The sequence below is a fragment of the Haliotis asinina genome, chromosome 7 (genome assembly GCF_037392515.1).
Source record: "Haliotis asinina isolate JCU_RB_2024 chromosome 7, JCU_Hal_asi_v2, whole genome shotgun sequence".
Taxonomy (NCBI): Eukaryota; Metazoa; Mollusca; class Gastropoda; order Lepetellida; family Haliotidae; genus Haliotis; species Haliotis asinina.
The window spans coordinates 50655262-50669584 of record NC_090286.1 but is presented as its reverse complement, the minus strand read 5'-3'; the positions used below and the strand labels follow the sequence as shown (position 1 = coordinate 50669584).

General features: G+C 38.5%; 1 protein-coding gene across 1 annotated transcript; it reads right to left on the bottom strand.

The window, feature by feature from the left end:
* Nucleotides 1-844: 844 nt before the first annotated feature.
* Nucleotides 845-11659, bottom strand: LOC137291253 (doublesex and mab-3 related transcription factor 3, truncated-like). The gene is made up of 2 exons (XM_067822553.1): nt 11279-11659; nt 845-3185 (listed from the first exon to the last, which is right to left on the bottom strand). The coding sequence occupies exons 1-2, from the start codon at nt 11646-11648 to the stop codon at nt 2287-2289; spliced, it is 1269 nt and encodes a 422-aa protein (XP_067678654.1). The 5' UTR covers nt 11649-11659; the 3' UTR covers nt 845-2286.
* Nucleotides 11660-14323: the final 2664 nt, after the last annotated feature.

The window sequence follows — 14323 nt, the reverse complement described above, 5'->3', positions numbered from 1 at the left end:
GTTGTAAAGCAGTCATTATATTACGCTGTGTTACACAAACATCTGTTAGCATCAAAATGGCTCTTTTCCTACAAAATATTCTTGCAATGCACAATGTCAACAACGTAAGAACCACTAATGCGATACAGGAACACGCCATTTTTCGAATATTATCGAATAACCAAATGATTCTTTCATTCATGGTTTCGTCATCATAGATATAGGTGTAACCAAATTTGCAGTAAGGTGTATATGTTACAGAACATGCACATGTACTTCTAGATCTATGACAAGATACCAAATGTTCATGTAACACTTGCCATGTTGATGTATATAACAAAGTCTTCTACTCTTTTCTTAGTATGTTTTCTTTATATTCTGTCTTGTTCTAATAAACTCTTTTAAAAGGTTTAAAGAATGTTTTATCTATTATCTCAAGAAGTTGAACTAGAATATATAATTCAACTGAGAATTCGTCGTTCCTGTTCTGTGGTAAAGCTTGAAATGGCTGTGTCATTTGGTCAAACCTACTTTTGGATATTGTTTCTGTGTGTATCTGTAGAAGGCATGTCATTTGGCTGGCGTGCTGGGCCTGATAAAACCTAGACTTTCCCAGGACTGGAGAAGCTGTAGATCAGTGAATACTGTCAACAGTTGCAACACTACATCCTGTCAAAAAGCCCAACTCTCGGTATTTGCTCTGACCTTCCAGAGTTCCTCCTGTGCCTCAACGTCTCACTGGCGTCGGCCAGATTGCCTATTATTACATATGCTTTTAGAGTCTGTATAAAAGATGTATCACTGTTGTAGAAACAGGAAAGAAGGCACGAAGGCACTGACAGAACAAACAAGGCAATATGTAACGTTGGCCATTGAAATTGCACTTTATTTACACGTTATTTACACAGACAGAAAACAGTAGAACCTGCTCGTGTCATGGTGCTACGGAGTTAAAATCAAACTGATTCTAGCCTTGAAACAACAATTCGGCGTTTAGAGCACAGTGACGATTGCAGAGGAAACATCGACATTCCCAAAAAGAGCTTTAAGTCCATCACGTTAAGGTCGGGGATGGATAATGCATGTGTGTATTTCACATCGCTACGATAAGTGTCTTCTTTTGAAACTATTGTGTGAATATATCTAGAAGTATATAAAGTTACAGTGAAGCTAGCGACTAACAAAGTGAAATATTGGTGTTTTCATTGCGGTAACCTACCCGGGGTCCTGTCTTTGGACAAGAACGACGAGAGCACGGGTCTAGCCACGCCTCGGCGACTTATTGCCGGCACGGTGTTTACTCTCGTATTGTCCGACGGAGACAGCGAAGGAACCGCGGGGCTCTACCGCCGTTATTTAAACCATTAGCGAACAACACGGCCAATGAAGAGGTTGAAAAGAGACAGGGGGAAAGTAAACACCCTTGCCGTCTTCCTAGCTAAACAGTTTCGCAATCTCTTGTTGCGGGTGACGGGTCGCTTAAACCTTTCTCCACCCCTGCCCCATCGGCTTGCCTCAGTGTTTGCTTCAGGCGCATACATTACGAAGTGAAGAAGCCGAGACTGCTATAGGTAAATGGTTTACGTCGACGAGGGAAACACCACGTAGAATCTTACACAGGACAAACATTGCCGGGACGTCTACAAAGCCATATACGTTACGGGAGTTGGTCTTTGACTCGAGTGACTAGACCTGACTACAACTGTCTTTGGCCACGTCACAAACCCCCCACTCACATGTATCCCATTTTGGTCTATTCTAGGTTATATAGTGGTGCGATACCTTAACAGAGAATATGCGACCGGGCGGGCTGGTACATGCAACTCTATATGCTACAAGTGTATTTTCTTTTATTACTTATGGCAGCACTTGAGTCCCTTTGATGTGAATCGTGATTACACAACCCATCGAGGACATCAACGAGATTTCACTTTCAAACGATCCGGTGAAGATTAGGTGACGTCTCTCCGATCCGATACCCTCTGTCAGTGTTTGTGCAAAATAGAAACCTCTTCGTTAAAAATTTTATATATAATCATACAATCTCCACACAATACTTACAGTTACATGCTGCATCAACCTGTCCTAGCGTTTAAATTACAGAAGAGACACCTCATGTTAGACAGAACAGGTTCATGTTGGATCTTAGGGGTATCAAAAACCCTTTGTAAATGCATTGCACTTGGATGAGAAGTCAAGGCCGAATATGTCCTGACTTTCTTCTGGGCCTCTATAGTCCTTTCGGGGCCTCATTCATCCACAAGCATTAACCCTCAACAATATCAAGAAACACAATGTCCACAATATTCAGTCTATATCTTTAGAGTCTCTGGGAGAAGAGGATTCGTCCCAACCATCCGAGATTTGGTCCGAGTCAGTCAGACCTGACTTGTCGCTGTTCTTGTCTGGGGTGCGGATTGCGGGTGGGGTGATGTCAGGAGGGGCAAGCCTATAAGGGTGGAAGGAAAAAGGGGAACCCATCATCCCCGGGAGATTGGTTCCATGCATCCCTCCCAAGCCCGCGTATGAGAAGTGAGGAGCTGGTATGATGTCGCTTGCACGGGAATGATGGGCAAAGAGTGGAGATCTAAGAGCCTCTGCTGAGAAGGGTGACATGTGAGGACTGAATGCTGAGTGAATACCTGGGGGATGGGCTGAGGTTGGGGGTAAAGGAGTAAAAGCAGATTTTATCCCTGCATAAGACAGTTTATTGGAACCATTGACTGGTCGTACTGGAGGGCTGTTGCTCATAACACCGAGTCCATTCAACCCACTGAGTCCGTTAAGAAAAGGGTTTCCTCTACACTCCCCTCTACTTTGAGCATGTAACACTGCCTGCTGTTGAGCTAAGACAGTGTCCTGAGCCGACAGGAAGTGTTCAATTGCTTTGACTAAATCCCCACTGCATCCTTGCAAAACCAACTCCAGGACAGTCTTTCGTTGGAATGGGAAAACGCGCTCAAGTATTTCCAGCGCAGAAAGTCTCCCAGGTCTGTAAGCTGTTGGTATTGAGTTGGCCGATGACACCGGTGGCAGCGTGGTTGTGTGTTCAGACTCCTTGTTCTTCTCAGGAACCTTTGGAGGGTGTTCTCTCACCGGGGTCTGGGGTTTCCTGGCGGAGTCAGAGCTCTCCACCACAGAGGAGGTTATCGGGGACTCCCCTCCACTGTCATTGCAGCTGTCATCGTCATCTTTGCTCTCGACATCTGCAACAACAAAATACCGTGTACTTCATGATGCTATTAGAATTACAATTGTCAAGTTTCACTTGAAGATCGGAAACAAGAAAATAAAATATCATGTCAGATAAAATATCATGGCTGAATGACTTAACAGACGAGAAAGTTTAAATGTTGCTTATTTAGTATCACTGTCTTCAAATTCTGTGAAATGCTTCTGTTCTGTGTGGGACACAATAAACAGGAAGGAGTTTGGCCATTTATCATTCAAATGCCTCGCGTTTCATTTTAATAACTGTTCTATCATATATAAATACTAGTGAACAGAATATTCCAATACTATGAGATTCATAAATATAGCTCCTGAATATCAAAGATGTAGAGACCAAGTACGGTGTGCAGCTTCAATATGATATTACGTCTTGGGTTTCATGATATTTGACGTGGTTCTACAAGGTGAAAGTACTTGATACGTTCTTTTATCTTACATAGTCCGGGCAAACGGAGCACAGAAACTGTAATAAGGTGCTCAAAGATAATGATGAGAACTAGAAATGCAGATATGACGTATCTGAAAAGAAAACATGTTTCAGTGTCTGTTGTTTGATCCATTTTTGTCAGCTAATAGGTTTTGAATGAGTAGGCGTGTTCGTTTTCGAAGCATCAGGGTAAAAGTTCATTTGTGACAAACAGTAAGTCTCATGCAGTTTGACTTTCATCAATTTTTTTTCTTAGAATAGTTCACTGGTCTTTGCTTGTGTTTGTTACAGCTACATCTTTACTCAAACACCTGGCATGACCACGGTTGGAATGTCCCCTGACTTCTATTTTTTACAACTTTGTTACACTATATAGTCACTGGTACCTACTTGAACTTTACAATGAGTTGATAACACATCTTGCATAGACTATAATTAATATATTGACATCACCACTTTCATGAAGACCATTCTAAAGGGATAATTCTTATGCTTATAAAACTGGTAAGAGATAAGTATTTTTGTAATAGTTTCATTGATTTTATAAATGTACATGTATCTCCAATATTCCATAAGCGAAGTTTTCGATTACCATAAACAGAACCTAAAACTTTAACGAGTTGTTTGAACGACTAAAGAATATAAGCACAGCGCAGTGCACAAAAGAGTGAGCGGTGTTGTGTGGCGGAGAATAGAGCCTAGCGTTCCTCGGTCACGTAACAAAAGCCTAATGAACATATAAACTTTTCGCCACGAAGATAGTATTACTGGCAAAAAATGTCAACTATACAAATATATAAACATACAGAGTGAGTACACTGGATCCTTCAGTATAACACACACAACAACGGGACGTCTGTGCAGAAGATATATTCGTCATACCCAGTCGCCGGTCTCAGGGTTATTTATGAGATAATAACATTTTATACTGTATAATTATCGGAATAAACTGAAAATGATGTATAATGTATCATTATTTTTGTGATATCCACTCGGAATCAGGAAAGCAAAATAAAAAACATTAATGTAATTTTTATATATATATAATTTATAGAGATACTTGAATCGACTATAATACATAAAACATACGAATTTGTATAAAAATATGGCAATTATATCTGTTTTGAAATGATTAAAAAATCACATTTGAAATTTCGATTAATCTAAACCCCAACTGACAAAACAACTTTAGCTTAGCCCCATGCGCCCCCGAAAGCACTTTCTGGCCCTCATCAGCTGTAGAAAAAATTCAATTTGTCCCAATTTAAGGAGAATCGTTACCATGAAAACCTGTCACAAGTGCCCGCAAGATTAACGGCATGTGCTACTAAAAAAGCAACATTACCTAGTAAAAATAAAATATAAAAACACCGCGCATTTGTAACAGGCCATGCATGGGATTTGGTACATCTATTTGAAGTGTTATGTTAAGGTACGCACAACTGTTTAGGCGGGGCTTGCAAACTGTAACAGGCAATAGAGGATATACCAGGTGTGTTTAAGCATAATTAAAGCGATGCCGACATTTGTGCAGGGTCTTCAAGAACCTGTCAAGGAGCTTGGAGAGTAAACTTTTATTATTGATACTACTCGGCTAGAGCGAAAGTGTCAGAAAGCTATTCCAGTGACAAGATTCCAAGAATTTCCAATTTGAGGCCCATTTTGCAACGCGTGCCAACATAAAGACACTATGTTTATATTTCACGTCTATGTTGTCTGTTCTGTCAATTAAAAGATTTGCAGGTCAGTTTGATGAACAGTTAATGTTGAAATGCAGAAATGTTTTTCGCTTAATTTATATTCTTTTAGTCTTAATAACCGCTCATTATACATGTGAAGTGATACGCTTTGTATATGTAAAGTCTTCAGTGTTTGTGTAGAAATCTAAAGGGTATTTATTCAAGATCTCGTTTGTTTTTGGCTGTCTCAAAGGAATAAATCTATTCCACAATTAGGTATTGAATATACTTCTATGTACTGTTAGGGTTACTAGATCTATTGACGGTCGCAGAAACATTATTACACTTATTTGTGTCTGTTTTTTTCATAAAAGTAAGAAAGTAACCATTAATGTTAGAAACGTATGAAATACAATGTAACCAGAAGCATTTAAAAACTAATGTGTTAACTAAATTTCCTTTTTCATCATTAATAAAAAACACACATCTGTTTTTAGAACACTGGTAAATTAATTCTAATGCGTTAACTCAAGAAATACACAACAGCAACGTCTCGTTCTTAAAATCATATATCTGTGATAATATGATTTAAGTCGATTAAATGATTTTCAGAATAAATCTGAAGTATAAAATATAGATTAAAAAAAGTTCGAGTGCACTGGGATTGCACGTATTAGCCAATGCTTCCTGATGAATTATTGAATCATCGCATTTTTCCATGTATTATATTAAACAGGGAAATAACATAAAAAACAACAACACGGGCTTCTACAGAAGTGCTGTATGACTAGATTTATACGTGACAGCAGTGAAAGCTAAGACAACCACACAGCTATTTATGCATCTAATGCACATTTGGAATGCTTTGTCATTAAGTATGATTTAACTTCATCCGTTGTGGGGAGTCTTTTAGCCCAACTATGATTTTCAGCATGGAATAAATGTTTATGATTAACTTGAATGTAAACATTTTATGCGTTTATAGATTCAGATGAAGTTGATTTTAACATGATACTACAAATACTACTTTTAAATTTTAACATATTAAAATGAAAGAACATAAACACATAAACTGAGATAATACTTTCATTCCATTATTTGCAAGAAAGACACTCTTAATCGGGAAAATATATTTTTACTTCGAAAGATATTCTAGTTACAAGGGTGAAATTGTTTGGGGTTATTTGATATTATTTTCTATCAGCTTTGAGAGGATGGTTAAGTAATTATATTCCATGTTTGCAGTCATTGATGAGATGAGATTTATCTGTATTGTTCACATCCCCATTAACAATACATTTACCAGTCATAATCCATCAACATATATTCATAACATTTACAATTAAATCTTTAACTATAATTATGCGCCCTAAAATGTAATTAAAAAGATATCTTGTTAATGAACCATTTGAAGTGCTCAATTTATAGAATATGGCGCAAACTGACAGACGGCAAGTCAATTGACCATTCCTTCCGACCTAACATATTTGTTCTTCCTGACTCCATCGACGATAATTACAAACAACAAATAAACATTGATTCCGAAAATACTGCAACACAACGAAGTAACATTACAAAAAGCCTCATTTGAGTAGCAATTATCAAATAACGATTTCCGAGTAAACCTTCTGACGTTGACCTTCCGAGCACCACTACCTTGCCGTACAGGTACGTGTTACATAACCCTCAAACACTGGCAGTCCGTCTCAGTCTCCCCATATATTGTCACAACCTAAGTCAATATGACTGCATGTTCTAATGCTTGGATAATTCCAACGTTACGTTCCCCATGACTCCGTATTTCCTCCCCCAGGCGTCACGGCGCCGGGAACGGGAGCTACCACGGTGGCCAGGCAATGCCTCGGAAAGGGGGTAATATTCTGGGAATGTGAAACAATGCAAAACTAACTGTTCCAGCATATGGCATAAATTCGAATCAATCTAACGTCATGGGAGCAAATCCGGTTAAAACTTTCGACAAGAAATTCTCGAGACAAATCTCCAAGACAGTCGGCGGTTCTATTGTGTTTAGAGTTGGTAATTTCGGCGCCGGAACAAGGACTATTCACCCGGTCCCTCCCCATCGAGAGGGAAAGGCGTTTGTATCGGACTGAATACTCCAAGTCGATACATCCATGGGTTACTTCTGAATGCTACATGAAAAGATTTGAGGAAAATTCCTTGCATGGAATATGTGCGAGAATCTTTGGTCGTAGGTAGACAATCTCCCAAGATGCATGCAGATTGTGTTAGATCTTGACTCAAGTGTCTCTGAACAAAATGCCAGCACCTTTGACTTTTTCACCATACTACTCGTTATAGCATCAACAAAGGATGCTTTTCACTTGACGAAGAATTATTACAGAGTTGATATTCTTCTACGATGTAAGTTTACCTGATCCCGGAGATGCTATCTTCAATAATGATACGCATTATCAGTAATCGCTGAAGCTTGTCAAGGAAAGGTTTCAGCACAATGAAAACAGAAGGAACAAATCGTGTACCCAAGAAACAACTCTAAAGCGATTTCTGTTCGTAACATTTTAAAATATATGTTACTTCTAAGGAAGTGTAAAAATGCTATATTTAAGATCATTACCTCCAAACTCGTACATTTATTACTGGACTTTTCGGACCATGAACTGCAGAATCAAAAGCCTGCTATTTGTGTGTTTCCTTTGACCTTCATATGTGATCCAGTTAAGGGTGTTTAGACAAATCCCCTCATATGCCTCGAAAACATTTGTTACAAGTGCTACCACACAAAAAGAGTTCAAGTAGGGGGTCCTCTTTCTCCTCTTATTTCTCGTTGTAACAATCAACAATAGTATATTCTGTTGTTGTATCTACTTGAACGTCCCTGCATCAACACGACCTCTACCTACAGTTCCAACCATCTGCCCGGGAAGGATGAAAAATGTCAAAAGGTTCCTATTATTTGCCTCCTAAACTTCCAAAGTTAAGTGGACAACTTCCACACAGTGTTAATTTTCACAGGACCCTTGGCGTTATTCTAAGTTGCCCACATATTGTTCGTATCCCCCGCCTCATCACGACCCTGAGAGATCATGATATGTGTTAATTTGTTAAATGACCAGCGGTCAGGGCTCATCCCCACCTCTCCGTCTGTCCACGTCTAGTCATTTCGTGGCTTGAATCTAACTTACTGCATTAATTAATTCCAAATAAACACGTCACAGACTGGAGTTAATTTCACACTGTGCTTTCTATTGTCAGTGAGTCCACATTCAAATACACCTAGTCTGACTTTGACATAGGCTTGTTAAGAGTAAATATATTGACAGATTGCTCCACGAAGGGTGCTGATGGTCCTTAAACACATAACAAGACCGGGCGAGTTGGCGACCCACGGGTTTCTCTGTTTGGTGATTAATCCTTATATTTACTGGCAGATTTTAGTGGAAACGATACCTGGTCTAAACACGACATATTGATAGGGATATTATCAAAATATGTCATTAACTACTATTTCGTATACTCAAATACTGAAGTCTGTGATAGGCATTTAGAATGTGGTTGCAGATGAAGACACAGTACACTTGTGTTACACTTTTCAAGACTTCTTCATGATGCTTGGTGTGAGCCCCCACCCTAAAATGTCGTTACATACAATACAGAAGTTCCTATCCATGGACGGTTCATTTTGTTCATGCACACACAGTTCTATTTGTAATAATACCATTACATTTCAAATGCATATAAAAAGTATCGTTGATTACAAAGAAGAGCCTAGGTGCGCTGACAATTTTGATATTTTATTTTATTTATTTTTTTGATTTTCTGTCTTAAATCGACTGAGTTTTTGTAGCTTATTTTTAATATATTTTAACAAGGAAGACACTTTAACATGTTCATTTAATGGAATATATTATGGTCTAAATGACTTATAGTACTGAAAGTCAGACTCACTATATGTTTATATTTTCACATCGTTTGTTAGTATTTTAATAAAACGACAAAAGCATTTATGATAAATGGTCAAAAATGTGTGGATAATGGATATTACGTTAGTTTTATCATTCACAAATTAAGGAGATATTCCCTCATTATCCCTCAGACAGAAATCTGTTTGCTGTTATAATTTAACAAAAGAACCGTAGAGCATATTTTCCACTACAATGCACACAGTGCACAATGTTCAGTAGAGACACTCAACATCTGGAGATGATATCCGGTCCAATAAGCATTAACAATGTTTCTTTTCTATTAGTTTCGAGACTGGTGAAAAAATGGAAGAAATATTTTTTGGTCTATTTGGTGAATATTCGCAACCATGAGCAAGAGGCATCAGAATATAACTTGTCAAAAGAGATATGTAGCAATTTTAAATCCTTAGAAAACAAAGCCAGACAAGATTCAACAACTTTTCAAGAAGATTTTCCTAAATATATTAATTATATTTTAGAAACAAAATCACAAACCCACTGAATTATACATCACGTTTCTCTGCTAAAATCGTAAAGATCAAATACGTAGTTGGGGAAAAATGAATCCAATAATTTTTTTTGCATTCGGTACAAATTCAGAGAACGCACTATTTCTATTTCAACAAAAGCAAAGCTGCAGTCACATTCTGCAAGAATATCACACTAAAGAATTATGAATGCATGGCCATCCCCCATTCATAAAAAAAGCATGAGTTCATGGAAACAGCTTGTGTTTAGAAAATATACTACAATTGAACTTTGCTTTTGTGTACCTTAAATCGGTATTTATTTCATTTCTATTTGAAATGATATTGAGATCAAACACAAAAAAAACGCGCATACGGCTGTCGCGTGTAAATGTGGTCTAAAATTCAAGAGTGCAAAGCAGGTATTATAAATAATCTGGAATCCCATTTTTCAAAGATTTAGCAAAGAACACGATGACTTTGGATCACACGATGGGCCGGGTAGCCTCTAAAGCCTTTGTTTACTTTGAGATTTAGAGCTGCGACCTAGATTAGAGTGGACATTTACCCACTGACGGTATTGATAAATGAAAATTCGCGCAGTACACATTGCCATTGTGGTCATTTAAGTTCCCGGTAGAACCTAAAGGTAGGGAAAATTATTTCCAATTGTTTCCATAAATTAATCTACACATATATTCAATCTATGCGTTCAGTGTGAGACGAAAAAAATATACTGGTCATTACTGATTCATTTCGTTTCTGATTAATTTACAAATTCTTCTTTCTTACTGTTCTTGCAAGAAATTTGGTTTTTCACTTCACACATTCACAAAGAGCATTACACATTCGCTGAAATGCCCGTTTATCTAATCTATACATGGAAAAAGATTAATTAATCAGTGAATCGGTGTGAAAAAAGTTTGCAATCAGAAGCAATTATGCCTGTGTCGGAGTATTAAGAGTAAGTCACGGAAGATCCTGAACAGAACTAACCCATGCTTCAGCTTCATCATAAGACAGTACGTGAACAGTAAGATGCTCATTTTTATAGAACAGACAGTCTACGACAGTTGTTAACTATCCTTATTGCCCATACTCATATTTACTAATTAATAAACAATTATAACTTATGAAAATTCATACGTTTCTAGGTTACAGCCATTTGTTCTAACAGGGAAAATAATGAGATACATGTATGCAGTTATTGTAGTAGTTGCCTTTAGAAGCAAAGTGGTCTGTCGCGAATGAAAAGACACACCAACTGACAAGATTGGAACCTTTGACAGCGCTATATTTCTGAGGGTTCCCTGCCTTAAGACGATGACTACTTAGCACGCACGTCGGTTATACTGTGACAGTGAACGAGACATATTTGCAGTTTCATAGTTTTGTGGATTATTCAGATTACGGTGAGTCTGTATGATAATAAGTTGGCATTGACGTATCTAAATATCGGGTTATGTCAATATTCGGCGGCGTTTTTGACGGGTTCTTTACCTGTCGTTCCACGGGTCGTCATGTCTACTTAGAGAAGTGCGTACCTACCTATATCGGATATGACCTCCTCGTCTCTGCCGGTCTCCTTCATCCTTTCGGACACCTCTGGCTCTGTCACCGTCCCTGGTCCCCACAGGGGTCCTGATGTCATGATGGGCAAGTTGCTTTCACTGACACAAGCTCGAAGACCAAGGGCAATAGCATCTTCTGCAGCTTGCTGCCTCTTCAGGGCCACCTGAGCAGCCATGACCCTCTGTCGTTCAGCGATCAGGTTGCATTTTGGACAAGTACAGTCTTTGTACCTGCAGTGACGTTTGTGTCCTTTAAGCCAGGATACCATTCCATGATTTCTACAACGAGCACATTTGGGCTTCCGGGACCCCCTTTCCGTAATGGGGTAAAGCGTGACCGAGTTCATGGCGAGATATGCTGGATCTAAACTCGTCACCTCGCGAGTGTAGCAGATATCTGTTATTTAGTTAATTGTAAACCCTTAGACCCGCCCACTTGAAGAGAAGGGGTTGACCACGCGCCTGTAACAGCCTGGAAACACTCTCATAATTGGCTCAACCCGCTCCCAACCCAACTCCGTGCCTCAAACCTAGTCTCCTATTGGTTAAAAGCTGTGTAAACATCGCCCTAGTTGAAACATAGTTTTAATATGCCAGTCAGTGCCGTGTCACTTTTATGACAGACAGGAGTTGGTTTGTTTTCTTTGATAAAATAGTAGCAGGTTTGATATACCCACCGCCGTCCTAGTCGCCTTGTTGAGAGAACGTGGTAGGCTCAATGTTAACTCTCCTGTCTAGGCGTGGGGAGGAGATTTTGGGGTAGAGTGAAGGGTTTATAGTAGCGGGACTACACTAGTGTATGGAGAGTGTGGTGGGTAGGAGGTAGTCTGTGGGCTATATTAGTGGATCGGAGCGTGAGTAACAGATAAATGCTTGCCTTATTCCCGGAGTCGATCGGAAATGAATAGGAGACTTGGAAACTGTCTTTGTTGAATTTAAAACAATAAATAATTTTCAAAAAAATTCATTGTTAATGCACGAATTGTATTTGCAAAAAAATGGCAAAATTATTATTGTTTTTTATCAATATTGAAATATCCCTGCAATTACGATATTTTTTATTTCTAGAAGCCAAGACAAGTATATATAACCGTCACCGGAAATCAAAAGTAATTAAGTTGGAAGCCCATTGATGTATCGCTATTATTAGTCAGAGAGTCAGTTTTATTCGATATTCATTTGTTGTCTGATATTTGATAATTGTGAACTGTGCCATATTAATGTTTGTCTGAAATACACATGTTATTCAATTAAAATACTCTAACTGTATACGGGGCCCATATCACATATGATCGTCGAAATGACTTCATTCAAAATGTGTTGGAAGAAGTTAAACTGAAAAGCTTTGTGCAACGAGCCATTGCATATTTAGGGTTTTTCACAAAGTTTTATTTGCATAATTGTGCACTTTAAACGTGAATGCTTTACATGAATTTCGGGCAATTCATTTCATCAAATAAACCAACGCTTTGGACCGTCCACACAGCCTGTGACAGAAGGATGGTATATACTCTGTACACTGAACAGAATTTTGGCGACCTTTGTTTCTCAAATATACAGGAATATCCCTTCCTTTAAAACATAATGACTTAAAAAGCGGACAAAATGAAATCTCTTGGAAATATGATTTAAAATTTTTGACGCACATGTTTTCCTTTGTTTTTTCACGCATAAGTAGTAATTTCAATTTAAGAAAAGTTTTTATTTAGAATATTTAGTAAATGTAAATCAACATCACTAAATTTAATGCAGCCACCGGTGGTGTACAGAGTTTTAGTGAAGTCAAGGTAGAGTACATAATATACATGCTATTAACGACCCCAAATAACACACCATGGCAATATCTGCTTCATCATTTACCGTTACCCTTCTACACGCGACAACATACATACAGTCACTAGCATGTATGTCTGAAATACCTTCCAATAGGGAGGTATTTCAATATACATGTCTATGATGTGATATAGACAACCCTGCTAGGAAATACATGCTTTTTGAGGCTTATTTCGAAAGCAAAGCAAACACAGACAGTTATACAAGAGCTTATATGAAAGATGAACAGATGATCTGGACGAGACACGGATAAAATAATCTGATTACGTTCGAGGTCAAGACTGTATGATTCATAATAACATAGTATTACCATATGGCTTGTGATAGAGGATCGCACGGAATAGCTGCACCGTGAACTTTAAACTTTACAACAACCTACAACAATACAATCTCCCTGAAGAAGTTGTTGCAGTGATGACCACGTGTTGAAACGTGAATGGGCGATCCTATTGCACATTACATGCGAATCTATAAGATGTACGCATACATACAACGCATACACAATAAAAAAAACACTCATACCAATTGCCGTAATGATGACTGCGATACAAATGTATTAAATACTTCAATTTGACGTAAAAACGAATTAAACGGTAATATGCACGGAACACGATTTTTAAGACTCGTCAAGGAATTTTTGGTATCATTTCTTCAATGAAAATATTAATTTTTCTTCAACACCCATATTAGGTTGCATGAGAAAGAATTATTGACTTAAGGAGTGGATGTGTTGTAAATGTCGAGAAATCTAGAAGGACAATTACTGGCCAACCTGGCTGAAATCAATGATGGTTTCCTGGGCAAGGTAAACAGATAAGGGGATACCAGCGAGCTGCATCTGATGGTTTAACGGGTTGTCAGTGTACATTTACTTCGAGTTTCCCAGATAACGCTTGTATAAAAAATATACCGTGTCTGCAATTACTATGGCACATGCTATTTAAAATAGTTTAATGACTAAAATAATTATCAAAAATACTGACATCACTTCATCACACCCGTTTTGTGTGTGTACTGTATATTTTGTATGTACACCTGAGTGTATGTGCGTGCGTGCGTGCGTGCGTGCGTGCGTGTGCGTGTGCGTGTGCGTGTGCGTGTGCGTGTGTGTGTGCGTGTGTGTGACTTGGGTACTGGAGAGGACAGACCGTGTGTGACGGGTGTTACGGGCGCGGAAGGTGAAGCGTAC

What these genes read in the sequence shown, in the direction of transcription:
- LOC137291253 (XM_067822553.1), bottom strand. Translation starts at nt 11,648, where the DNA reads ATGAACTCGGTCACGCTTTACCCCATTACGGAAAGGGGGTCCCGGAAG. An exon ending in GGAGGTCATATCCGATATAG is followed by an intron (nt 3,186 to 11,278) that starts GTAGGTACGCAC and finishes TTGTTGTTGCAG; the next exon opens with ATGTCGAGAGCAAAGATGAC.